The sequence below is a fragment of the Entamoeba histolytica genome, genomic scaffold (assembly GCF_000208925.1).
Source record: "Entamoeba histolytica HM-1:IMSS scf_1104750518323 genomic scaffold, whole genome shotgun sequence".
Lineage (NCBI taxonomy): Eukaryota > Evosea > Mastigamoebida > Endamoebidae > Entamoeba > Entamoeba histolytica.
In genome coordinates this window covers 1-26,578 of record NW_001915086.1, presented here as the reverse complement: position 1 = coordinate 26,578, position 26,578 = coordinate 1, and the positions used below count along the sequence as shown (strand labels likewise).

Here is a 26,578-nt window from a genome sequence, read left to right as displayed (position 1 = left end):
AAGATGGTATGAACATACCAAGAAAATAGTATGTGATAAATGAATTTGATAATATTGATTAATAACTTATTTGTATAAAACCATCTTATAATTATCATTAGTTATTATTAATCTTGCTACTTATTATAATATTATATATAATTAAATTCAAATAATTATAGTCATAGCAAGAATTAATAAGAACATATAAAAATCGATGGTTATTGTTTTGTTTATTATTGAGAAAAATAAAGATATAAAATAACAATAAATATATGTTTGTATAAGAGAAATATATTATATATATTTTATAAAGAAGTATATTAAGTTTAATATATAGTTTGTTTATATTATATTTTTTTATGATTTTAAATTGTATTTAACAATATTCTATTAATATTAAATAAACAACATTATTTTTGACTTGTATGTAATTAATTTTATTATATTTGTTTATTGTGTTATTGTGAATAAATTCATATAACCATAATAAATTCTCTAACTCAAGAAATAATTTTTTTAAGATTTAAATGGTCAGTTGTTTAATTAAATTTAAATGAATTGATAGAATGAAAATTGTTTATATTCTACTCATGAATTTATTATAGAATAATGTCATGAATAGGATGAATGTGTGTACTATAAAGTTATTAATCTCAAAGAATTATTGTTCTAATAATAAATCATTAAACCAATTTTTTCCAATTTCTATTTATATAAATATTTCTATAAAAATTCATAAAAATTTTGAGGTAATATTTCAATACAATTTGTGTGACAGAACATTTTGTTAAAACATTTATTTCAAAATAGAGTCTATTATTGTTTTATTATTTGTTTAATATACTTTGTTTATTAAAATTATTATTTTGAGTTAAAAAATGATTGATATTACTAATTCCAATTATAAATTTTTTAAAAACAATTAAAAAAGGTTTTTAAGAATTTTTATTGATTATTTTTCTTGTTAGAAAAATAAGTTAATTGAGAATAAGCAGTTAAACGAAAAATACCTCTGATCTGAGACAAAAACATAATAAAAAAAAATATGGTTAAAAGCGTTAAGAGGAAGAATAAATTTCTTTTAGGATTGTCTATTGGAAAAATCTAACCAAATTACTAAATCAATCAAAAAAATGAATTTTTCAATTTTTAAAGAACAATTTCACTATCACCTCCTATTATTTCCTTATCTAAATCATAAAAAGTATCATTTGATGCCCCAGTTGAAGGAGATGGAGATTTATTTGGAGGGTATTCTGTTTTATTTGTTTGGACAAGCTCACAACCTTCTTCATCACTATTGTCTTGAGGAAGATGGTCAAACACCATTTCTTCTTCTACAGGATATAATGGTAAATGGAATAATTTTCTAAATGTATTAACTTTCTTTTTAACTTCATTCTTTGCCATAGGAACAGTACATTTATCAATATAATCATATTTAATTTGTAATGCACATAATACAATGTGTTGAATTAATGATGCAATATAACTAGCTAATGTTGTGAAATGTTGGCTTGTAGAAAAGATCATATAAAATGTAATAATACCAGTACCAACAGTAGTAACCCAATTAGTAGTAAATGACATTGAACCACATTCTTTTGTTCTAAAAGTCCTCCAAATTTGAGGGAGATATTCTATCAATGTTGTAACAGTTGAACCAACTCCAAAACAAAATCCAACAGCATAAGTAATTTTTGAACATTCACCCCATAACTTTAAACAAGTTAAAATCAAAATAATAGAAAATACTAAAAATATACAAGCAGAGATAAAATATATTAGTGAACGTTTGTATCCTTTTTCTTTTTTATTTTTATAGAAGACAAGGAATAAAGCAAACATTGGGTAACATAAAATCATTAATTCACAAATTTGGAAATATGATAATAATGGTGGTAAACATAATTTCCATCCAATAACAGTACAACTATGCATAGTTGGTGAATTTGTTATAGTGGCATTAATAACAGCAAATACTTGATTAAATGCAAGAATAAGTAAAAAAGAAGGAGATAATCCACTCCCATCTCTTCTTTTTAATATTTTATATATCTGTGGGACAAAACATACAAATGAGAAAAAGATAATAGCAATTCCTAATAATATTTCAAACCAATTCATCTCATCAACAAATGCAAAATCAGATGAATCTTCTAATGGTCCATTTTCACAAGCTGGAAGTCCATCAAGTTCAAATGCATATGTTCCACTTATGATAAAGCAAAGTATATATATCATTAACTTATTCATCGTAGGGTTTAAGTTTATTTAGTTTCATTCTTTTGAAGATGACTTCTCCTTAACTTTTTCTCATTGGTCTTTATAAAACCAATCTGAGTTTTTTGATATTTTTCTGTTGTTTTTTCCACTCTTTTCTTTTCCTCTTCATTTTTTTTATTAATTACTTGTTTTATAATGGTATTGTAAATTCCACAAAAACCATTTTTAGTTACTTTCAGTACTTTTATTGTCTGTCAAACAGACAGCAAACTATTTCTTCATTATTCTTTTCTTATTAATCTCTTGTGTTATTTATCATTTTATTAAATATTGTATGAATAAAAAACCCCCAAATTATTCCTGTTTTAAGAAATTAATCAATTAAGCATAACTATCAGGAGTGAACATATATGCAAATGCAAGAGCAATAAGAAGGGGAAAACCAGACACAATAAGAGCTGAAATCTGAAGGTCAACTTTTTGTTTGTGAGGAATTGAAAGGACAAAGAAAATAAGAGCAGCCATGACAGTGACACGGCTCTAATGCATTAGTCTTGTTGATAGTATTAAATAAAAATTAAAGAAGTCAAACTTTATAAATGAATGATACAATTGATAACACAAGAGAAATTATCCCAAGGGTACTAAAATCTGTTTCATCCTCAATATAAAATGGCCACTTTACTGCGGGTGTTGTTTGTTGTTCGGCTGCCATTGTTTGTGGTTTTTTTTGTTTAATTTTTTTCTTTTTTTGAATAGTAAAGATTATAGAAAAAGATATAATTTTGTATTGTTTCATTGCTTTGTTAAAAACTTTGATGTTTTTAATAGAACTGAACTTAAAATTTGAAACAAATAATAATGCCAGTAACTTCATTATTCTTTGGCAATATCTATAATTCCATAAATGCTTTTTATTTTTTCATTTTTATGACATTTTATTTATATATTTCAAAACTTTTGTGAGAAAAAACACTAGTCAATCAATACATTGATGATACTAATTAGATCATAAAGAAGTAATTGGTAATATGTAGCAACACCTTTTTAAAATAAAGATTTGTGATTAATTATTTTGTTCTTTTATTATTCTGTAACCCAAAATTAACCCATATTAGACAAATAAGAAAGATAAAATGCATATACTAAGTTCCATTATATCAAAAATCTTAAATAAGAAACGTTACTTATATATAATAATTATTCATATAATATATAAATAAATATTTATATATTTATTTATGATTGTTTAAGCGTTATAAAGTTGTCTTTTATTTAAATATTTCATGCAACAATATCTAATTGAACTAAATTTAGGATTATTTTTTAATGACCAAGTGAAGCACAATTAAATAAAAGTTGAGTATATTATAAGAACTAAGAGATTCAACATTAATAAAGTTAAATATCAAATTAACATAATTTTTTAAAGTGAAAGAAACTAAATTTATTTGATATCAATGGCTGAATTTAAACTAAAATGCTAATCCATTATCTATATTTCTTAAATAAGATAATTTATACTATTTTTATGATATATGATCTTGCTTTTTGTTACTTCTTTAAAAAAAAATAATGTATGTTATTGTAAAAAGAATTTAAGTTAACTCATATACTTTATTTTTTATTGAGTTCAGTTCATTGAGAATAACAATAGATTCTTTTATTTTATTGAAATGAAATCTACTGATTGAGACTAAAATAGTTTCTATTACACCCTTTCTTCTGAAGGAGGAGAATTAGAATAACTATCTTCTGGATGTAATTTTTTATATTCATGAGGTGGCATAAATATAGAAGGCGATTGTGGAGAGTGACATTTTATTGGAATTGGTTTACTTGATTGGTGAAATAATTCATAATGATCTTTTGGAATAGGCTCTGATTTTGCAGGTTTAATAGTTCTTATTCTTATTGGAGGTTGAGAGTTAAAATACCTTCTCCTGATTTGTTCATAATCTATATCTTCATCTTCTTTTTCGTTCATCCCCTTCTTTTATGAATTTAGTTAATTCAAAATTCTTATTTTCAATAAGACTGTTTTAAATGTTTTTCTTTTCATTAAGATATAATCATCTCATCCATTTTTTAATTGATGAGAATTAAACAAAAAGTCAATCATAATTAAATCAAATTATTAAAAAAAAGTTAAAATCATTTCAATTACTCATTCAATTCAATCTCTTTAAATAAGTTAATGATTGACTCTTTCATTTTTCCTAATGACTCTGTGTTAAAAAATTGTTTCATTTCATCCCAGTTCAGTCCAAGAACTCTACAAGTTGATTTCAAGAATAGTTCAAGCTCTTCTATTGAACTACAACTTGAACAAAACTCTTTAATAGTTTCTTCTTTTTCTCCTTTTTCACAACATGAATGAAATTCTCTTGGAGTAGGTTGTTGAATTCTTCCAACTTGGATATGGTCTTTTAAAAGTCCAACTTTACCAAATAGTTTAGCATATGCTTCTCTCTCAAATTCATTTAATTCATTATATTCATCAAATAGATCAAGAGAATCTACAATTTGTTGAAACCTATGTTCATTTAATCCAAGTGTCATAATTGTATCTCTTGATGAGTCATTACTATCATTTAGCTCTGGTTGATTTAACATTTCTTCTTCGTTATATATTTCTGCAATTGTTTTTAACTTTTCATCTTCTTCATCACTTCGGTCAAAATAAAATGATTTTTTATTAATTTTTCTTTCTTCAAGTAATTCATTTAATTCTTCAATTTCTTTTGCTGTTGTGCTTTCACATACTGAGTCGTATTTTTTATTTAATGAATGACATGAATATGCAATTGTTTCTTTTGATGAGAGACTATCATCTTCATATTTACTTGAAACTGTGTGAAAATAAGTATTGTTTTGATTCTTCAATGAGCCATTGTGTTTCATTTCTTCTTTTTGTGTTTTCTTAAAGTAAGAATCTTCTCCTTCCGTTCCACCAATTTTTTCAATAGTTGGAACATTTCCTAATAAAGATTCATCAAAATACTTTGATTCAATTCTTGTTAGTGGTTGTTTTGAAAAAATTGGTTTTCCTTGTTGTTTATTTTTTTCTTCATCACTTTCTATTAAAGAATTATCAGAGTCTGCTGTAAGTGTTTCAATAGTATGGTCATCTGAAAGAATGTCATTATTTTCTTCTTCCATACCTTTTTTATTATTAAATTGTTCAATATCATCATCATCTCGATCCAGAGAACTTCCCATAGAAAGAGTTTTTTCACCAGACAAAGCGTCTTCATTTTCAATATCTTCTATAGGTTTGAATATCATTGTTTTTTGAGATGATGGTGTTTCAGTTTTAAGAGTTCCAATTCCAGTATAAGAAATAGTTTTTTGTGTGTCTGTATGTGTTTCTGGGTCTGTTGTATTTGTTATTTCCAAATTTGTTGAATTTTCTTTCATCAATTCCTCAGCTGTAACACCAATAGAACCAGAATCTTGTGAGAAAAAGGTAATATTATTATTCATTGCATTTCTCAAGAGTTGTTCTGTTCCTATTTTAGGTTTAAAGATAATTTCATTTCTCTGTTCAAATGACTGATTATTAGTCACTCGATGATGTTGACTTTCTTCAATATTACCATCAGACTTTATCTTTTCTATTATACTTTTCATTATTCCAATATGTGTATATTTGATCCAACAAAGATCTGTTAATTAGATTCATTTTTATGGAATAGATTCCATTATCATTTCTAAAAATAGAAAGAAAACTGATTTAACAATGAATGACACACTTCTATTTAATTAATTTATTTATTCTAAAAAAAAAATGAAGAATTGTAATACTTTCAATGAAAAGAATAGTAAAGAATAGTAATAATAATAAAATAATTAATTTTGTGTTGTTAATTGTTCTTTACGAATATTATCTAATGTCCATAATGTTTTACCAATCATTTCTTCAATTGGGAATTGAGTGTCAAATGAATAACTCATTTTCATTAAAAATTCTTTTGCTAATACAATACTTTGATCAGCAGAAAGATCAATATATCTTTTTTGAATAGCATCAAGAATCCATTGTGGCATAGATGCCTTGACATTACGATCATTAATTTTATATCTTTTGTCTGCATATATCACAACTGTATAATCATTTTTTCCCCTTAGACATTTTCCTAGACATTGATTACAAGTTCTCATAGCATCAAATATTAAATAATCATCTTTTGAAATAATTTTTTTATTATTAAGATATTCAACTCTTTCTTTTATTGGGATAGGACTTGACTGGAGATATGGAGCTCCTATAATTAAAACAGCTCTAGCAAGATGATTTGTAAAGTCTATTCCTTCAGATAATCTACCACGTGTAACACAAAGTAATACAGCACCTTTACCAGTGTGACAAGCTAACTTATAATTTTGGAAAGCAAGAGATGTTTCATAAGCATTTTTTGATTCAATAAATATTAGTTTGTTTTGAGCAATTGATTCAAATATTTTCATCTCATTCCAATAAGAAATACAAATATTCATATAAGCATAACTTGGAAAGAAACATAAAACACCATCTGGTACCGTTTTAGATAATTCTACAATCAATTTACCATAAGAATGGAGAATTAAACGATCAGCTTTATAGAAAAATTGAGATGAAAGAATTAGTGGATCACTTCGTGCTCCAGCATACTTAGAGTCTGCTAATTGAGAAGTGATAGCAATACGATCAAATCCTTTTGTTACAAATAATGGACAAATCCTTCTCCCTATATCACTTGTTGGTGATCTAATTTGTTTTTCTTCAACAACATTCTTTAGCCCAAGAATATTGATATATGTCTTTAATGGACTTAATGTTCCTGATGTAAAAACTATTGAATGAAATCTATTTAATATTGGTTGGATAGCATTTGCTGCATCAACACAAACTAAATTTAATACTGAATGATAATAATCATCTTTGTCTATTTTCACTACATCAGGAACATAAGAAAATCCTTCTTGACTAGAACATAGTAATGCTGCAAAATCTGCTACAAGATATAAAGCATCATAATAAAATGAATCTCCTTTTACATCCTGTCTTCCTCCATATTCATCTCCAAGTGTTTGAATAAGTAAATGAAGTCTGTTAGGAATAAATTTAATGATTTCTGGTGTTAAGACTGAAGAATCACATAATCCAGTAACAATATCTTTTACTTGAATTGAGTGTTGTTCCTTAATTCGTTGTTGTTTTTTTGTAGGAGCTTCATGCAATTTCTCTCTAAAAAAGTTTACTATTCTTTTCATTAAAAGAACAAATTGACTAGAACTTCTAAAAGTTCCTGGAATGACTTTGTCATAATCAATATCTCCTTCTGGTGTTTTCTTTTTTTCATTATAAAAATATGGTTCTCCTTCCTCAATATTATTAGTTAATTCTGAACGTCTAAGACCTTCTACAAGTCGTTTATATTCATTTTCTAAAGGTTTTTTTGATGCTTCAACTGAGAGAAGTTTTGTAAGACGGGCTAATGAAATTGTTGCAAGTTCTATTGTTTCTAATGATAATGTAAGTGTTTGTGCATCAACAACAATATTATCGACATTATGTGCTTCGTCAAAAACAAGTAATGTCTGATCTAAATCAATCATTTTACCGACAGTAACATTTTCTTCTTTAGGGTCAAGTATATAATTATATGTACAAACTATAAATGGTGATTTATAAAAATTTTTTCTTGAACAAAAATATGGACATCGTCTATGTTGTTTACCAAATTGAACTAATTCATCTATTCCAGCAACAATTGGTATTTCATCTTCTATATCATGATAATATGGACATAATCCTTTATCTCTTTTTTCTTGGCATAGTAAAGATGCATGTTTACTTTCTCTTACATCATCCAATAAACATAAATGTGCTCTTGATGCTAGTACAATTGATGGTATTGATAATTTTGTTAGTTCATTAAAAATTCGTTTAATTTCATCAATAGTACGAGTACAATAAATTGTATGTGAAATGTTACTTCCTTGATTATCCAATAACCCTTTTGCTGCAGTGATAATACTTACAGTCTTTCCACTTCCAGTACCCATTTCAATAATAATTTGTTTATGTGGTGGTTTTTTATTATCTGTAACTCCACTAGTTACTGTTTTAATGAATTGATATTGTTCTGGATAAATGAACTGATATGGAAAATGAATTTCAATTCCATTAACACTGAAATCTAATGCTTGTTGCTTCTCTTTAACTTCCTCCATTAATCCTATTTTCAGTTCATTTTGTTTTTCATCATTTTAATTTGTTATTTAAACCAAAAAAATAAATAAAATTGATATATTCAATAACTTCAAATACCATCTCTCTATGAAAATAAAAAAAAACGCACTTCTCTTAATAAAAACATTCAAAAAAAAAATATTAAGAAATAAAATGTGATTTGAAAGAACTTGATTTTTTAGTGTATTAAAAAATTAGAATATTTTGAGATAAAAATTTTTCTAAAAATAAATAATAAAAAATTTTATGTAATATATAACATAAAACTATTTGTAAAAGAACTAATAAAATGAGCAAAAGATAGAGCCATGGGAGTGCCTTCATTCTTTGCCTGGCTTACAAAAAAATATGTCAGCATTACCAATGACTGTAAGAAAAACAGTTCTATAGAAAATGATGACTTGTTATCTCCAAACCCTAATGGAGTTGAGTATGATAATTTTTATATTGATTTGAACGGGTTAATTCATCCTTGTTATCACCCTACTGATAGACAAACACCAGAAACAAATGTTGATGTATTTGTTTTATTAACTCGGTATATTGATTATATGGTAGACATAGTTAGACCAAGAAAACTTTTATACATAGCAATTGATGGTGTTGCTCCACGTGCTAAAATGAACCAGCAACGAAGTCGTAGATTTAAAACAGCACAAAATATGGTAAACCAAAGTTTTGAAGAAAAAAAAAGTGTTTTTAAAGAAAAACCAATTGATTCTAATTGTATAACTCCTGGAACTGAATTTATGGAGGCTGTTAGTAAAGTTATTAAAGCCTATATTAAGGAAAGAATGAATTCATCTAAATATTGGAATAGTATTATTGTTATATTTAGTGATTCAAGTGTTCCAGGAGAAGGAGAACATAAAATTATTGATTTTATAAGAAGACAAAAGGATTGTAAAAATTATAATCCATATATAAGACATTGTATGTATGGGTTGGATGCAGATTTGATTATGTTAGCATTAGCAACTCATGAAAGGTATTTTAGTATTATCAGAGATAAGCCATATAATAAAGGAGATAAGTGTTATATTTGTGGTGAATATCATTCTTCGGATAGTTGCAAAAATTATAATAGAGTAGCACCATTAGACCCAATCACAAAACCATTTATTTTTGTTGATTGTCATGTTCTTAGACAATATTTAAATAATACAATTAAAGTAGAAAAATATGATTTTGAACGTTGTTTAGATGATTTTATTTTCTTCTGTTTCTTAGTTGGGAATGATTTCTTACCTCATATCCCTTCTCTAGACATTCAAGAAGGAGCAATTGACATTTTGATTAAAATCTATCTTAAATTTCTTCCAGAAAATGGCTATATTACCGAAAATGGAACTATTAATTTTAAGATAGTTAAAAGGTTCCTTCATCTTGTAGGGAAAGAAGAGAAGCAACTTTTGGTTAACAGAAGACTAAGAAAAGAAAAAGAAGATCAACTTTATTTTGACAAAAAGATGAGAGAATTAGATTATCAAATTCAATCTGCTTTTGAAAATCGAACTGAAGCATTACCTCAACGTAAAACTGAAATTAAAGTAAAGAGTATAAAAGAGGTGGAGTTAGCAAAAGAAGAGTCTCAATTGATTAGAGAAAGTCTTGAGAAAAAGAAACAAGAAGTAGTTCGCCAAATGGAAGAGTTAAAGCATGATGAAATACAATTAGGAGAACAAGGATACGAAGAAAGATATTACCAACAAAAATTTCATGTAGATTATAAGAAAGAAAAAAATAATATTATAGAAATTGTTGATTCATATGTTGAAGGACTAAATTGGGTATTTAGTTATTATTACGAAGGGTGTCAATCATGGGATTGGTATTATCCTTATTACTATGCTCCTTTTGCTAAAGATATTGGTAAATTACTTGATCCGGAATTTGAAGTACAATATACACAAGGAAAACCTTTTAGGCCATTTGAACAATTAATGTCAGTCTTACCACCTCAATCAAAACATTGCCTTCCAAAAGAATTTCAACAATTAATGAATTCAACTTCTTCTCCATTAAGTAGTTTCTATCCTGAAGATTTTAAAATTGATATGAATGGAGAAAGATCATTTTATAAAGCTATTGCACTGATTGGATTTATTAATCAAAAGAAATTATTGAATGTTGTTGAGCCAATTGAAAAAGAATTAGGAAAAAAAGATCAACAAAGGAATTCTAGATATGGAAATACTTTTATTTTCATAGGTAAATCAAATTGGTATTACAGAAAAGATATTCATCATTTCAAGAAAATAGGTAAAGAAGCATGGAAACAATTAAAAAAAGAAATTAAAACATATATTTCAAATGACCAAGTTGTTCCAATCAAAACATATAAACCATTACATATTGAAAGTAATTATACAAAACATCAATTTGGTGGATTAATTATTCCAATACGTGGAATGGATTTAGGAAAAGATAAAAGTAAATGTTATATGTTAGGTTATATTCCACCTCAATATAAAAATGGACATATCTTTAAAACTAGATACATTGGAGAACCATTAGAATCACCTCAAGAATTAGACTCTATGAAAGCTAAATCTCAACCATTAAGAAAGTCTATTAAACGCCAACGAGATATAAGAGAATATAGACTAGTTCCTTTAACTCCAGATAATTCTGAGAAGAAAAAATAAAGTATTAATACAATTTGTTCTTTGTAACTATCGATTTTCATATATTCTATAAAAATCATTCCATCAATATTCTATAATAAAACTAGAAAAAAAAACTTTAAAATAAAGAATCGCAGGTTTGAGAGCAGAAATTGAAAAATAATCATCACCAAAACTTATAGTTTTTATCAATTAAGTTAAAAAAAAGCCGATTTTATTAAGAAATAAATTGAAAAAAAAATAATAATATTAAACAAAAATAAAAAGGTTAATTTCGTTTATAAATCAAAAGGCTATGTGAATAATTGAAGAATAAAACTATGTTCATTAATTAATAACAGGACATAAATGACTAAACACTTTTGAGATGATCTGGTCATTTTTGTTTAATGTATAAGTAACTCCGTATCTAACCAAATCAAAAAATTGATTAGTTAAAATACTTCCTTTTTCAACAACTTCTTCTAATTCAATAATGAGTTTTCCTCGAAAATAAACACGTTGAATCCTTTCAATAGAATCTGTTTTTGTTGATTTTCTTGATAATTTTGAGTCAAAAAAGAAGCCAAATTCTAAAGCAAGATCAAATAAAAAGTTATGAACAAATATCCTTTTATTTTTTTCAAATCTTCTAAAAGAAGTTGCTTTAGCTATACCATCTTTAATGTCTTGATCATAAATAGGTTTAAATCTTTGTTCTGCTAATTTCATTACCTCAATACTCTCACTATTCACATGAATAGTCTGAACTTTAGCACAGCATAATGCAACACTACATTGTTTTCTAGGTCTACAAATAGTAATTCCACAAAATTGATTCAATAAAGCAATAAGAATAGACTCTTGATAACATTCTAAATCTTTAATTACTTTTTTCTTGATAATATATTTTAGGTCATTATATTCTTTTCTTCTTGGGGTATTAGAAATTTTACAGCTTTCAGTCAAAGACATATTTAAATGATATATTAAGATTGACTTTGATTTAAATATCTCTTAAACCATCCCCAAACAAATATTATATCTTTATTTTGTCAATCAAACCGAAGTTTATTTTTATTTTTTCAAATGAAACTACTATAAATAGTCTTTCTCAAAATAAGCTAAATAAAACAACACTTTGAGATATTTTTTAATGGTTTTCTTTATTTATTGTTTTTATATGATTTGAAAATATTTTAATATTTTCTCATTTCATGTTGGTTAATTTTTCAACTCTTCTAATAATAAACTTTAAAATATCTTTTGAATAATATTGATTCCTTAACCTTCTGAATCTTTCTCAAGGTTTATTGTTTGGGGAAAATAATGTCTGACAAGTATTAATATATATCATAATGAAACATACCTTAAAATAGTAATTGAATGTTACTAAAAACAAATTTATGTTATAAATATCATAAATAGAAACAAGTGAATTAATTGTAAAGACTAGTGCAGATAGGACAATGAGAAGATTTTACACAATGGCTATGACATTGATGCCCACAAGTTAATGTAATAATATCTTCTTCTTTTTCTAATTCTTTTTCACAAAAGACACAACATTCTTTTGGAATAATTTGTAATGAAGAAGATGGCATTGGTCGTAGTGGTTGTGTTGGGCGATTATATGAAATATCATTAATAGTACCAAAATTACCACGATCATAAATACCAAGGTATGGCTCATGGGAACTTCCTGTGTATGGGTTTCTTGGATAAATTTGAATAGGATTTCTTATTCGTGGTTGTAGCATATACAAATCTCCTGAATAACTCATAGGGTCTGGATGAAAAGGAATTCTTTCAGATGAAGGGTGTGGAAAATCAATCAAATCAGGTTGTGAGTAATCATTAAATGATTGGTTATATGACCTTCTTATCATTTCATTCTCAGGAATTGGCATTTTTTTAAACATAACAAATGGCTGTTCAACTACAAAGTCAGAACCACAAAATGGACAGACTAATATTCCTTTATTTCTATTATACTTTTTATGACAATTTTCACAGTAATATGTATTTTCAGATGACATGAAGAATGAAATTTAAGATTGAAGTTTAAAAATTTTTACTAAAATAAAAAAAAAAAAAAAAAAGGTCAATTATTAGATATATCCTCAATTGGATTTTCTTCATACTGAGAAGTGATTATTTCAGTTTCTTCAATATGCTCTATTGGTGTAATAGAGTTAATTTCTAGCATGCTCGCATTAGATTGTTCTTCTTCTAATGTGCTGCCAGAATTTCCTGTATAAAACATTAAGTCTTTCATATTTTTTATTATTATTGTTCGTAGGATTTTGGCAAAGTCTAATTGTAATTTCAGTGATTTTAATCTTATTACTGACTCTTTGTGAATTAAACCATTTATTGATAATATAACAGATATTATTTCAACATATATTATTTCTCTATTATTTCTTATTTTCTCTTGTAAATCTTTATACTTATTTATTTTATGAATATAATTTAATTCTAAATTATTATCCTGACATATAGCAACATCTATATTATATCATTTCTTTTCTGTAATATTTTGATAATATATATCTGGTTTTCTAGCATGGAATGAATTATCACTAACCAATAAATCAATGTTGTAAGTTATAACCATTTCATCATTATTAATACATTTAGGAGGATTATTAAAATCAATTGCATCAAATTCATTAAAATGTGTAATTAATATGTGTTTAAATATTTGTTTACACATAATCATGTTTTAATATTTGATTCTTTTTCATTACATCCTAACAATATATGACTAATAGATGTAATAGTGTTATGACAATGTTTACAATATTTTAAATCATCACTTTTGAGTATTTTTGCTTTAATATTTCCTGTCATACTTACTCATTCTTGCATTTTTACTATTTGGAGGAATGCATTTCTTTTTATATTTAATGACCTCCAAGTGGCTACTGTTAATTTCTTATCATTGAAAGTGCCATTTGCACATCTTATATATTCACCACATTTCTTTTCTTTCCATTCACTTAAATATCTATCATTCAATTCATTATTTACAAATTCAAATATTTCCTTTACATTGTGCTTTCTTTCATTTATTTCTATTACGTTCATTAATTCATTAAAATTAATCTTCTTACCAAATGCTTTCTTCATTCTTTTAATTATTCAATTTAGATTTTCTTTTATTGCTTCTATCATTTCTCATATTCCTGTGTTTGATCTCCACTTATATTTTAAATATATTCTTAATAATTCTTTACCACATTCATCTCTTGCTGATATTAATCCTATTCCAAATTCATTTATTTTAACATATAATCTACTTTTTGGGATATTTCTACTATATAATTGGAGTTGTATTAATGATTTTCTTATTTGTTTATCTATCTTCTCCAATTCTCATAGTTTCCATGGGACAATACTAAATTCATATCTTAATTTGGAGATTATATCACTATTAATCTTTCTTATTGTATTGAGGCTGCTGTATTTCATAGTGTTTAATGATGATAAAATAGAAGATACAACATTTAATATTCTTGTACAATATTTATTAATATTTATTTTATCTCATATTTCAATATCAAGATATTTATAATGATTGTTATTAGTTACTCGTGTTAATTCAACAATTTCTCAATTTATTTGACTATTAATATTAGTCATTATCAAACTCTTTTCTACATTAATTTTTAATCATACTGCATTAAATATTTATTTAGTCAATTTGTGTGATTTCCATTTCATCGAGGCTATTAGTCGTTATTTTTAAATCATCCATATACAATATGTGGTTTAACTGGACTTGTTTTTCTTCTCCATTCATTTTGATATTTAATTTGATTATTTGTTTATCTAATTGTTTAGATAATATATCAATAGATAATACAAATAAAAGTGGAGATAAACTATCATTTGTATTATTCATCTTTCTACATTAATTATACCTACACTTTCTTGATTGTAATACAAATTAATTTGTGTATTATTTAATATATATAATATATTATTAATTAATGCTAGTTTGATATTAAAATATATTAAGCATTGTTTAATCCATTGGTGGTTAATACTATCATATGCTTTGGAGACGTCATAATATGTTTCTACCCACTTCCATTTAGTCTTTAATAATAATTGTTGGATTATAGTGTTGTATAATAATCCTTCTTTTGATGCATATGTGTATTTCTTACATCTAATTTGATTTAATGATAGTTGTTTTTCAATTTGATTTAGCATCAATTGGCTTTCTATTTTCATCTTTAATATTGATGTATACACTTTTAACAGACAATTTAAACACGTTATTGGTCTGTAATTCTGTGGGTCTAGTTTATCTCCTTTTTTATATATTAATATTGTCCTTCATTGAATAAAATGAAGAGGTATTTCATTAGGATTATTCAACCATTCATTAAATAATTTTAATAAGTATTTCTTTGGTTGTTCTAAATATTTAATCCAAAATTCCTTGTATTTTATCAACTCCCGGTGCCTTCCAATTAACAATAAATTTAATATCACAATCTAGTTCATTTGGAGTGATTATAGCCATTCTATCATTAATTCGATTTTCAATTAATATTTCATATAAATTAATATTCAGGAAATCTATATTGGTATTAGTTTCATAGATTCATTTCCAGAAATTAATAGTGGAGATATTATCTGGATATTCATCTTCTTTAGATTTATTTAGGTGTTGCCTTTTTCCATATTTCATCATTTTATAATTCCATCTTATTCTTTTCAAATTATTCTTTCTTGCTTCTATTTCTATTCTTTTCATCTTTCGGAGGTATTTATAATAGTTTATTTGTTCAATTGTTTTTATTTTAATATGATATATATCATATTTCTTAATATGTAATATTCTTTTTAATTTCATATATTGTTTATTATGGAGTAAATCTCTCAATCTACATATTTTTGATTGTAATATTCTTTCTATACTTTTCTTTCAACTTCTTTCTTGTTTATTTTTATTAATGATGTTAATAGTGGAAGATACTGATTTAATATAATGATAATAATCATCTAATGTATTTATTATTATTTCATTTTTTATTAATAATGTTAATTATTTGATGTACTTTCTTCTTATTGTAATAATAGTTAATAAATTGTATATCTTCTTGTTCTTTCATTTCTTCTTCTTTAAATATTTTCATTACCTCCTCTTCTTTTATTTCTTCTTTCTTGTTCATTCTAGTTATTATTTCTTTTAATTCTTTATCTTTCCATTGATGTTTTATTATTTCTTCCTCCATTATTCTATTGATTTCTCTTTTAATTTCATTCTTTATTTTAAATGTCTTCTTTAATATTTCTTTATATTCATTAATATCATTTACTTTAATTCCAAATTCTTGTATTAATCTTTCTATTATTTCTTCTTTAAGTTGACCTCTTAATTTTCTTTCAAATAATTTCAAAGCAAAACATTTATAAAGTGTTAAAATTTCTTCTTTTCTATCTGTTTACTTCATTTGTTTTTTTTTTTTTTTGATTATCTAATTCTAATGTGGTGATCCTCTTATGCTGAATATCCATTTCTTCAATGGATTTCTGCGTTAACTTTCTTTTTTGGAAGATCATCTTCACTTGATGATATTTCATCAGCTACTACCACATTGGGGGAGAGGTCATTCACAATTTGTGTTTCAGATGAGTCTGTTATATTGTAAGTTACCTCATCTTTCTTCTTTTCTTCCTGTATACTTTCATTTTCTAATTTAGATAATTTATCTTTCAGGAAGAGCAATTGTTGTGTTAAATTGTTTACTTCAGACCTTTTTCTTTCAGATTCAGCATGGAATTTGAATATTTTTTATCATACTCGTTGGTTTTTTGTGCTTATCTCCTTCTCATGCTTCTTCTTTAATGCCATAATATCTTTAGTTAGTTTTTTTATGGTTTGGTCTTTTATTTGTAATTCCTTTTTCATTTCTTCTTTCTCTTTCATATCCTCCTCCACTTTCTTTTCTATTTCTTCTACTCTTTTTTTCTTTTTACTGTTTTCTTCTTCCTTTTCTACCAGCCTCTTCTTCTCTCCTTTAGTGATCTTCTTCTCCTCAGCAAGCCTCTTCTCCTCTTCTACCAGCCTCTTCTTCTCCTCAGCAAGCCTAGCTTCTACTCTCGTAGAATCTTTATCATCGTCTTCTTCACTTTCAATACTCATTACATAGTTATTGTATATTCTATTGTCTTTAATCTCATTTGGGTTGTATTGATTATTGTCTTCTTCCAGCGTCATACTAATAGTCTCTTCTTCCATTCTGATTGTTTTTGTTTTTTCTCGTGCAATAAAATACCATCTTCTCCATATTGTTGATGATGTATATTCTTTAATCTTGGTATTTTTAATTTCTTCTACTTCTTGTGGTGTAAGTATTTTAATTTCTTCTTCAAAGAGTCTTTTCCAATATTCTTGATTTTGTATTTCTATCATTTCTTTTCTTTGATTTCTATTTTGTTTCTTATTTTGATATTGTTTGTACCTTCTTTGTGTGTTATTATGGTATTTGTTTTTCTTATATTGATATTGTTTATTTCTATTGAAGTTATTATTAAAGTGTTTATGACGATGATTATGAATGAAGTGATGAGTGAAACAATTTGTATCATCAATATTGTGATATTTATGGTGATAATTATTATTGTAATGATTAGTGTGATTATTCATGTATCTCTGTCCATACAGATAATACCTATTTTCACTCATTCTTCTATCATTTATATTTCTTGGATGATGTGAATTTCTTCTTTTTTGGTTATTTATTTTTTTATATTTTTTGTGGTGTCTCCTGTAATGCATCTTTTTTTACTAAAAATTTTTACTAAAAAAATAAAAAATAAATAAAAAATAAAAAAACTAAAGAAAACCTAATTCTCATTGATGAGTGAAAACCAACCAGCTCCTTGGTGGAAAGATCTTCCTGAAGAAATCAAACCAATTAAAAATGATAATGAGATTGCCAAGAAGAAATTTAAACAAGCCAAAGAAAAATATGAAGCAATGACATCAGTTTATGAACAAAAGAAACTTGCAGAACATAATGGTAAATGGATGAGGTCATTAATTACAACTGGTACATATAATGATAAAATTAAAGCATTGGCATTAATAGTATCGAGTGGTCCTTTTAATACATATAATTATCTTGTTCAATTACTAGGACATTGTACAAAGAAAAATAGAGATGAATCTGAGTTAGCTATAAGAGCAACAAAAGAGTTATTTCAACAACATTTATTACCAAAACGTTGTTTACTTAATTTTCAACAACAAAACTTTGAAATTGCAACTCCTTATATTCTTTCAAAATATTATTTTGAACATTTGTTAAAGAATTCTTATGCACAATTTCTTGAAATTCTTAAAAATGCATCAATGGGAAATGTTAATAAATTTAAACTTACTGCTATTCGTTGTGCAAGTGAATTAGCAGCTTCATGTCCAGAACAACGATATAAAGTAATATCATTAGTTGTAAATAAATTAGGTGATCTTAATGGTAAAGTTGCAAATAAAACTGATTTTTACATTCAAGAATTATTAAAGAGATATAAAGATACAACAGAAGATATTATTAATGCTATAAGAGAATTAATTATTCGTCCTAATGTTAATCAAATTACTATTAGAAGAGGTCTTACTTCACTCAAAAATATTCAATATTCAAAAAATAATCCAGAACAAGCAGAAGCAATGATTAAACTACTTATTGTGTATTTTAAATCATTATACAATCAAAAAGAAATTGATACTCGTGCTCTTCAAAATGTTATTATTGGAATGAGAAAATGCATTAATTGTTGTAAAAATTTTAAAGAAATTGAAGAACATCTAACTGACTTATACAAAATTGCTAGAACTATTCCATTTACTAGAGCTTTGGAATGTGTTTCTTTATTAAATGAAATTGATAGATCAAAACGTTGTAATCGTTTGATTTATGAAAAAGTTAATGAAATAACTGAATTACCTTCAGAAAAACAATTTATTTTCCTCAATATATTAAGGAATAACTTATTAAAAGAAGAATCTATTGACGTTATTGCTTCTTTTATTAAAAAATTATTGATTAAATCATTGTATTCTTCTCCTTCATTCATTTGTTCTGTACTTGGAATTGTATCAAATATGTTAATAAAATATCCTATTCTTAAAGGTTTATTTGATAATGGTGAGCTATTAGACGACGATGAAGAACATTACCATGATATTGATATTGATGATAGTGGCAATCAAATTATCAAAAATGAAGGTGAAAAAAGTCAGCATGGATTTGATTGGAATAAAAGAGATCCTGCATATACAGGGGCTATTAATACAAAATGTTTTGAAATTAATTTCTTATTGCATCACTACCACCCAACAGTAAGACAATTAACACAGTCATTAATTAATGGAACTCCAATTCATGTAAATTTGGAACTTTGGGAGTCATTAAGTTCAAAGTTATTACTGGATCGTTTTGCCTTAAAGAAGTTAATTAAAGACCAACCACATGAAGAAGAAGAACAAACAAATGATGGGCATATTTCCTTTGATAAAAAAACTGTTAATAAAATTAAAGATGAAAAGAATGATCCTCGAAAGATGATTGTTAACTCAGAAGAATTTATTGAGTTAAAAAGAGACAAAATACCATCAGAGCTATTATTTTTCTTTGATTATTACATTGATAAACACGTTGAAAAAGGTGTTGCTGAAAATAAACCATCAAATAACACTCAAGAAGAACATGACGATGACTCTGATGGAATGAGTGAAGATTTAGAAGAAGATGATGACATTATTTATAATGGAAAGGTGTATGTCAAAAAAGAAGAAGAACCTGAAGAAGGTAATCTTGAAGAGATTGAGTTTAATGTTAGTAAAGAAAATATTAACAATGAAGAAAAAAGTGAAGAAGATGAATATGACTATGAAGATATTATGGACCATGAAACTAATGAGCTTTTAGGATTAGATGACGATCAAATTGATGAAGGAGATATGAGCATTGAAGAAGGTAACGTTATTGATGAAGAAGATGACGTTGATTAATAAAAGCAAATTACAAGTAATTTGATTGATTATTTGTGGGTTTATTTAATAAACATTTTATGTACATTTATTTTTTTAATTAATTTGTGTGCTTTTTAGTTCATTTACATTATAATACGAATTGTGATTATGTACCAACGACATTTAATTAACTATAACATTAATGTACAATTCAATAAATTTTATTACTTCAAAATGTAAAAAGAGTAACATTACTAACAATGTGTTATTTTAAATTTGTGTTAATGTTATATCAAAAGATAGAAATTAATAAGCTAAATGATATACATGAATTTAATTAGTTTTAAAAAAAAAGAAGATAATTTCCATTCCATTATGTTTAATTCTTAAAAGGATAAAGAAACAAAACACACACTATAATCCTCTAGTTGGTATAATGTGAAGACAAACACTATAACTATGATACCATTTGTTTTTGTTATTCAAAATAAATTTTATTAACATTAGTCTAAAATAAAACAATATACAATATATAAAAAATAAGAAATATTTGAAATTGAAAAAAAAAACAAAGAATGGTTCAATGATATTAATAAACTACGACTGAAACTATCTATTACTAAAACATATAACAACAAAAATTCTATTCAATTACAAATGGATTTGAATTGTTTAGAAGGAGTAGACTAAAAATAAATGAGTATTAAACATAAAATTCTCTGGTTTTATTATTTCTTCTTTTTATCTTTTTTCTCCTTTTCTTCTCGCTTTTTTTTCTTATCATTACTACTAGTATCTACTTTGACTTTCTTCTTTGATTTTTCTCCATCAGAATCAGAATCATTAATACGTAAAGATACAATTGAGAATTTGCTTGTATGAGATTCATTAATTGATTCAGGAACAAATTGTTGACTTTTATCATTAACAGAAGTAGAATTAGGTGAATTACTACTATTACTAGAAGATCCATGTGGAGAATTTAAAGAAGTTCTTGGTGATATTCTAGGTGAAAAACGAGGTGAAGCTCTAGGAGAATGACTTGGTGTTAATTTACGAAAAAGGTCTTTTATTTTTCCCACCTTTGATTTACGCTTTTCTTTTTCATTATCAAGTTGTGGAGATGAAGATTTTGATCCAGAATTAGGAGATTCCGTTGAAGAAGAAAACTCTTGTTTATTATCGTCAATTATTACAACTTTAACTTGTCTTGGAGTAATGGATTTCATAAGTTGAGCTTTTTTAGGAAAACCACCTTTTTCATTAAAAACTTTAATAAAACTTTCTGGTGTTATAGAACCAACATATGGTGATTCAGTAAGAACATTAACAATCTGACCATTATAAAATGCATGCATAAAAGCTTTGTAATACATTTGATTATCACAAATATTTTCTTCTATACCATTAAACGCAAGATCAACATATTCTTTTCCTTTCATTGTCATTACTTTACCATATTCTTTATAAGGAACTTCTCTTGGAGGTATTTTATATCCTTCTATAGCTGTTCCTAAAATGAATGGATGAGCAAGAGCTTGGTCAGGAGTTAAACGATCTTTTGGATTATATACAAAACAACGAAGTAAGAAATCATAAAGTGAAGCACGAATTTCTTTAACTTCATCAATTTCACTTGAACTAACTTTCATTGGATTTTTTTCAATAAGATCTTTAAGAGAATGATAAGAAAAATAATGTCTATTTGGTATAAGTCTAATATTTTTCTCTGCTTCATATTGAAATTGTTCTTTAAATTCATAATTACCACCTCTCAAATTAAAAAATTCTTTTGTTCGTGTTCCATTCTCTAACATTTCATTAGGCAACATTCCTAACATATCTATCATTTTAAATAATAAGTTATATTCACTTGTTCCAGCAAATAATGGAATTCCAAGGAAAAATTCTGCTGCTATACATCCTACAGACCACATATCAATTGCACATGAATAAGGTAATCCTAAAACAATTTCTGGTGCTCTGTAATGTCTTGATTGGATATATGTGTTCATTGTGAAATTTTCAAAACATGCTGACCCAAAGTCAATCAATTTAATGTTTGAGGTAGCTCCTTGTAATAAAATATTTTCTGGTTTTACATCACAATGAACTATATTAGCATGTGACAATGTTCTTAATGCTCTTAATATTTGAAAAAGAAATTTTCTAATAGTTGTAATAGAGAATCCTTTATTCTTATTTTCTTTCATAAGATGATATAAGTCTTTTCCTAATAATTCTGTAACAATACAAATATGATTATAATACATAAAATGATCTTTTATCATAAGTATTTTGTTATTATGTCCTTGGTCATAAAATGTATTTAACTATATTTATTAGTATGTTTCTTTATACTTTTAGTTTTATTAAACAAACAATCATTAAAACACTTACTTCAATCAATCCTTGACGAAAATATGCTGTATGATTTTTTAATACTTTTATTGCAACTTCTTTTTCTTTATCTAATAAATCAACACACTTAAATACTTGACCAAATGTTCCTTGACCAAGTGGTTCAATAACTCTATATTTTGTCAATTTAGAAATATCCATTGAACATTCAGGACCTTCAAGAGAAGTGAGTGTCCCAATAATATCTCCTTTTCTAATAATCAAGTCATTAATTTCATTATCTCGTTGTTGATTTAACATAGGTATAGATGGTGAGGTAATGATAAGTTCTTCGTTAGGTAAACATCTATTAAAAGTTGTTAATATTGAAGCAGTCAATTGTTTTGTTATTCCAGAAGTCTTTGGGGATAATTGATTAGAAAGGGGTATTGTTTCTATTCTCCTGAAAATACCTCGTTTATTCATTTCTCAATTTAAAATGTATTTTTTTGATGAAGATGACCTTTAGCTTCTTTTCCCGTTTTTTTCCCTTTTACACATACCTTTTTTTCTTTAAAATTATTTCCAAAACTTAAAATTACACATCAAATTTATAAATAGAATTTTTCTATTTTAATTAAATCATAATCTATTTGGTACTGTTCTTTTAACTATAACTATAGTTTCTTTTGACTCATTTCATTTCTAAAATTAGAACAATTTATTTTACAAATCTCCTTCTAAATTATTTTTTTATCTTCTTTTTTTTTATTCTTTTTCATATTGGAATTTCTTCTGTTTATTAAAACAGAAGAAATATAAAATATGATTTAGTCTTGTGGTACTGTATGCATAGATCACCAAAAGATAACTTGCATTGGTATACCACTTCTATCTTTTGTTTTTTTTAGTTCTTTTAGTTCGTTTAAAAATATTTTTAGCATTTGTAATATATAACATATTTTATTCTTCAAAATTTACAATTTTTGAACTTCTAGTTATCTCTCCAATTTTATAATAAATGAATGTTTCCAATTTCATTAATTTACAAAACCATTCTTGTTCTTAAACTCTTTTCTTGATTTGAGTTGTTTATAATTTTAGGTTTGTTAGTCTAAAATATATCCTCAAAACTTCCATTCTTCTGCAACTAAATACACCTTCTGAATAGTCATTCTGACAAAACTCTTTTTGTTTGTGTGTATTAAATTTGATAGAGAGATGTATGTAAGTCATTTATAATAAAAGCATAATTTCTGTTTTTGTATTATGTCTTCAACAAAACACAACCTTTTCAATAAGTACTTTTTTTTTAATTTTCAAACAAGATATAATTTATAGCTTTAAAGTGGTTGTATTTTAAAGTAATGATGTTGTTTAATTATCCTAGACTAAACTTATGGCTTTTCTTTTTTATTGAAGACATGAAAACTTTTTGATAGAAAAAGGTTATTCTAATAGAAGAGGTAATAAAAGAATAGTGTGTTTTTCAAATAACGTCTTGTTTTAATTGATTTGTTAATGTTAAAGCTCACTTTAGGACTTTGACGTATGTAAAATTCAATACCAAAAAAATAAACCATGAATAAATTTTGAGTTATTATCTTTCTGTTTTCTTTTTGTTGTTAGAATATTTATGAAAATATAAAACTAACACCTTGTAAACAATTGCACATATCAAATAAAGTTGTTCATTGATAAATAAAAATGTTTTTTATTAACATAATTATTGAATATTTTTAGTAATTGAACCTAAATTAGTAAAAGTCATTAATATTCTATAAGTCTATTTTAATGTCTTTGTTTTAATAATCTATTCAATTATTCATATAATAATGTGTAACTCTACATTATTTTTTCATTCTTTATCATTAAAAACAGCAATACATTAATTAACATATATTTTATTCATCTTTATTCTACAATAAATAAAACAATCAATGTATAATTGAACAAATACACTGAAACAATTGGCTTGATTGAACTACTGTATAAACAATTATTATTATTGATTGTATTTACACACGATGTTGATATTATAACACAATATCAAATGTTTATGTTTTGATTAAAATTCTTAAAGATATTCTGAGAGTTAAAGTATTTTTATTTCATACGACTCTGTAAATAATAGTATGGATAAGTCTTTTAAAAACCATAATAAAAATATTATGATACTACAAAAGTATTCATCTCTTTCAGAATTGACTCATTAATAATGTCTATAAAAGTTGAAATTAAAAATGAAGTAGTTGTAACTGTTTAATTTCATTATAAATGAACATAAGAATTTGTTATTATCACAGTCCAACAATTTTTGTTTGTACTTAACAACTAATATTATAAATTAAGTTATGTTGCATTAATTCATACTAAATTACTCAAATAATTTTTCAAATATTTTTTGAAATATTCTTCTATCGTAAATATAAATTTAAACTTGTATATATTTTCTTAAATACTTATTGTTCTTCTATAGTCATTTTTTATAAAACAACAACTAATCCATTGATTCACGTTAAATAATTAGTAATAATATAACTTGTATCAAACTAACACATAATGTAAACAATTAAAAAAGAATGTTTATTTTTACTCTACACTATTCAGAAAATAATACCAACAAGATATGGTTCATCTGTGAGTTTTATGTTAAAACAGTTTTAAGCATTCGTTAAAACAAGTTAGTTCTTATTCATTCTATCAAATGGTTAGTTTTTAGTACAAAATATAGAAATAAACATAAAAAATGTTTGAGTAGCTGAAACATACCGAGAAATTATAAAATCATATTTATTAAATGAACATAACGCCATTATTACCTCTATAAATAAGAATATAATTGATTTAAATATTCCAAGTTAAACAAGACTAATAAAAATAAACTCGGATGTTTAGTTAAGGAGTTAAATTGGGTTATCTAATCATTAACATATATAATAATTATAAGTAAATATTATCTTCATAAGTCAAAGAAATTAATAAATCAAAACAATACAAATTCTCTTTGAAGAACAATACGTTTGCTATCATGTTTTCTATATAACTAAAACACAGAACAAAGCTCATTCAACCTATGAAAATAAAAAGAAGTGAATTAAGTGTGATATATATACAGAACGACTTTCCTGTTTCAAACTCACCCTATCTAAGAAACTGAAAACTTCGTACGCATTTGACTTTAATTTAAAAGGAAATTTAAGGTTGTTAAAGAATGAAAGATATTCTACAATGACCAAAAACAATGTTAGGTATACTGAAACTCTAATATTGTGCTTAAAACTTTGTCTGTTTTTCAGGACAAATACAACAACTACCACCAAGTAAAGAAGAAATAATTTATAACAAAGTAATATGTGATAATGATTGCTAATTAAGTAATTTTTTTTGTTGAGGATTTTAGTTTCAGAATGGTGAAGTTTTAATGAGAAATGAAAGGAGAGAAAAGATGAGAAGAAAGAGTTAATAAGTAAGAGATAAGGATTAAAGAATGAAGAGAGAATAAGGAAAGAAGAAGAATAAACAAAAGAAGGGAGGAGATTCGGGAAAGAAAGGTAAAGATTGGGAAAATATTTTTAAGAAAGAAAAAACAAAAAAAGAAAACCTATAGAACGAAGTAGAAGATTGAACTGAAAAGCAAAACATAGAATATGTCACAGTGTTATCGAGTGGGACAATTTATCATTGGAAAAAAACTTGGAGAGGGGATGTGTGGAAAGGTATATCTTGCATTTCATGAAAAGACAGGAGTTAAAGTAGCTATTAAAATAGTAGATAAAACAAAATTAATGAGAAAGCCAGAAATGAAAAGGAAAGTTTGAGAATTTTTTTGATTAGACTAATTGAAACAAACAACACCAAAAGATTTATGAATTAAGAAGAAATTAATCATGAATAATAAAAGGTGAAGAAATAAGAATTTTAGGAGAGAAATAGAAAATTAATGAAGATAGGTAGAGCGAGAAATAGCATTTTTAAAAATAATCAATCATAGAAATGTTATGCAATTATATACTGTATATGAAACAACACGATATCTTTTCTTAGTAATGGAATTACTTGAAGGAGGAGAATTATTTGATTATATAAGTTCAAAAGGGAAATTAGAAATAGAAGAGGTATTAGTTTATTTCCAACAATTAATATTTGCAGTAGAACATTTTCATTCAAGACATATATGGTTTG

The 26,578-nt window shown here is 25.4% G+C and overlaps 9 protein-coding genes across 9 annotated transcripts, besides 2 other annotated features; 3 read left to right on the top strand and 6 right to left on the bottom strand.

Annotated features, from left to right (window-relative positions):
- Positions 1–1,131: 1,131 nt before the first annotated feature.
- On the bottom strand, positions 1,132–2,226 carry EHI_132430 (PQ loop repeat protein; the record flags this gene model as incomplete). Its single annotated transcript, XM_644393.2, has 1 exon — positions 1,132–2,226. The coding sequence occupies one exon, from the start codon at positions 2,224–2,226 to the stop codon at positions 1,132–1,134; it is 1,095 nt and encodes a 364-aa protein (XP_649485.2).
- A 2,145-nt stretch (positions 2,227–4,371) lies between these two features.
- On the bottom strand, positions 4,372–5,841 carry EHI_132420 (uncharacterized protein; the record flags this gene model as incomplete). The annotated part of the gene is made up of 1 exon (XM_644396.1): positions 4,372–5,841. The coding sequence occupies one exon, from the start codon at positions 5,839–5,841 to the stop codon at positions 4,372–4,374; it is 1,470 nt and encodes a 489-aa protein (XP_649488.1).
- A 219-nt stretch (positions 5,842–6,060) lies between these two features.
- EHI_132410 (DNA repair helicase, putative) lies at positions 6,061–8,427 on the bottom strand (the record flags this gene model as incomplete). The annotated part of the gene is made up of 1 exon (XM_644397.1): positions 6,061–8,427. One exon carries the CDS (start codon positions 8,425–8,427, stop codon positions 6,061–6,063), a length of 2,367 nt encoding a protein of 788 aa, XP_649489.1.
- Positions 8,428–8,754: 327 nt separating this feature from the next.
- On the top strand, positions 8,755–11,094 carry EHI_132400 (5'-3' exonuclease domain containing protein; the record flags this gene model as incomplete). The annotated part of the gene is made up of 1 exon (XM_644398.1): positions 8,755–11,094. The coding sequence occupies one exon, from the start codon at positions 8,755–8,757 to the stop codon at positions 11,092–11,094; it is 2,340 nt and encodes a 779-aa protein (XP_649490.1).
- Positions 11,095–11,322: 228 nt separating this feature from the next.
- Positions 11,323–12,027, bottom strand: EHI_132390 (uncharacterized protein; the record flags this gene model as incomplete). The annotated part of the gene is made up of 1 exon (XM_644399.2): positions 11,323–12,027. One exon carries the CDS (start codon positions 12,025–12,027, stop codon positions 11,401–11,403), a length of 627 nt encoding a protein of 208 aa, XP_649491.1. The 3' UTR covers positions 11,323–11,400.
- A 464-nt stretch (positions 12,028–12,491) lies between these two features.
- EHI_132380 (uncharacterized protein) lies at positions 12,492–13,091 on the bottom strand (the record flags this gene model as incomplete). Its single annotated transcript, XM_644400.1, has 1 exon — positions 12,492–13,091. One exon carries the CDS (start codon positions 13,089–13,091, stop codon positions 12,492–12,494), a length of 600 nt encoding a protein of 199 aa, XP_649492.1.
- A 50-nt stretch (positions 13,092–13,141) lies between these two features.
- Positions 13,142–17,118: a repeat region.
- Positions 17,014–17,856: a repeat region.
- A 79-nt stretch (positions 17,857–17,935) lies between these two features.
- Positions 17,936–20,092, top strand: EHI_132370 (ccaat-box-binding transcription factor, putative; the record flags this gene model as incomplete). The annotated part of the gene is made up of 1 exon (XM_644401.1): positions 17,936–20,092. The coding sequence occupies one exon, from the start codon at positions 17,936–17,938 to the stop codon at positions 20,090–20,092; it is 2,157 nt and encodes a 718-aa protein (XP_649493.1).
- A 689-nt stretch (positions 20,093–20,781) lies between these two features.
- EHI_132360 (serine/threonine-protein kinase, putative) lies at positions 20,782–22,879 on the bottom strand (the record flags this gene model as incomplete). Its single annotated transcript, XM_648981.2, has 2 exons — positions 20,782–22,386; positions 22,436–22,879. 2 exons carry the CDS (start codon positions 22,877–22,879, stop codon positions 20,782–20,784), a joined length of 2,049 nt encoding a protein of 682 aa, XP_654073.2.
- Positions 22,880–26,043: 3,164 nt separating this feature from the next.
- EHI_132350 (uncharacterized protein) lies at positions 26,044–26,281 on the top strand (the record flags this gene model as incomplete). The annotated part of the gene is made up of 2 exons (XM_001913994.1): positions 26,044–26,208; positions 26,258–26,281. 2 exons carry the CDS (start codon positions 26,044–26,046, stop codon positions 26,279–26,281), a joined length of 189 nt encoding a protein of 62 aa, XP_001914029.1.
- Between the last annotated feature and the right edge of the window lie 297 nt (positions 26,282–26,578).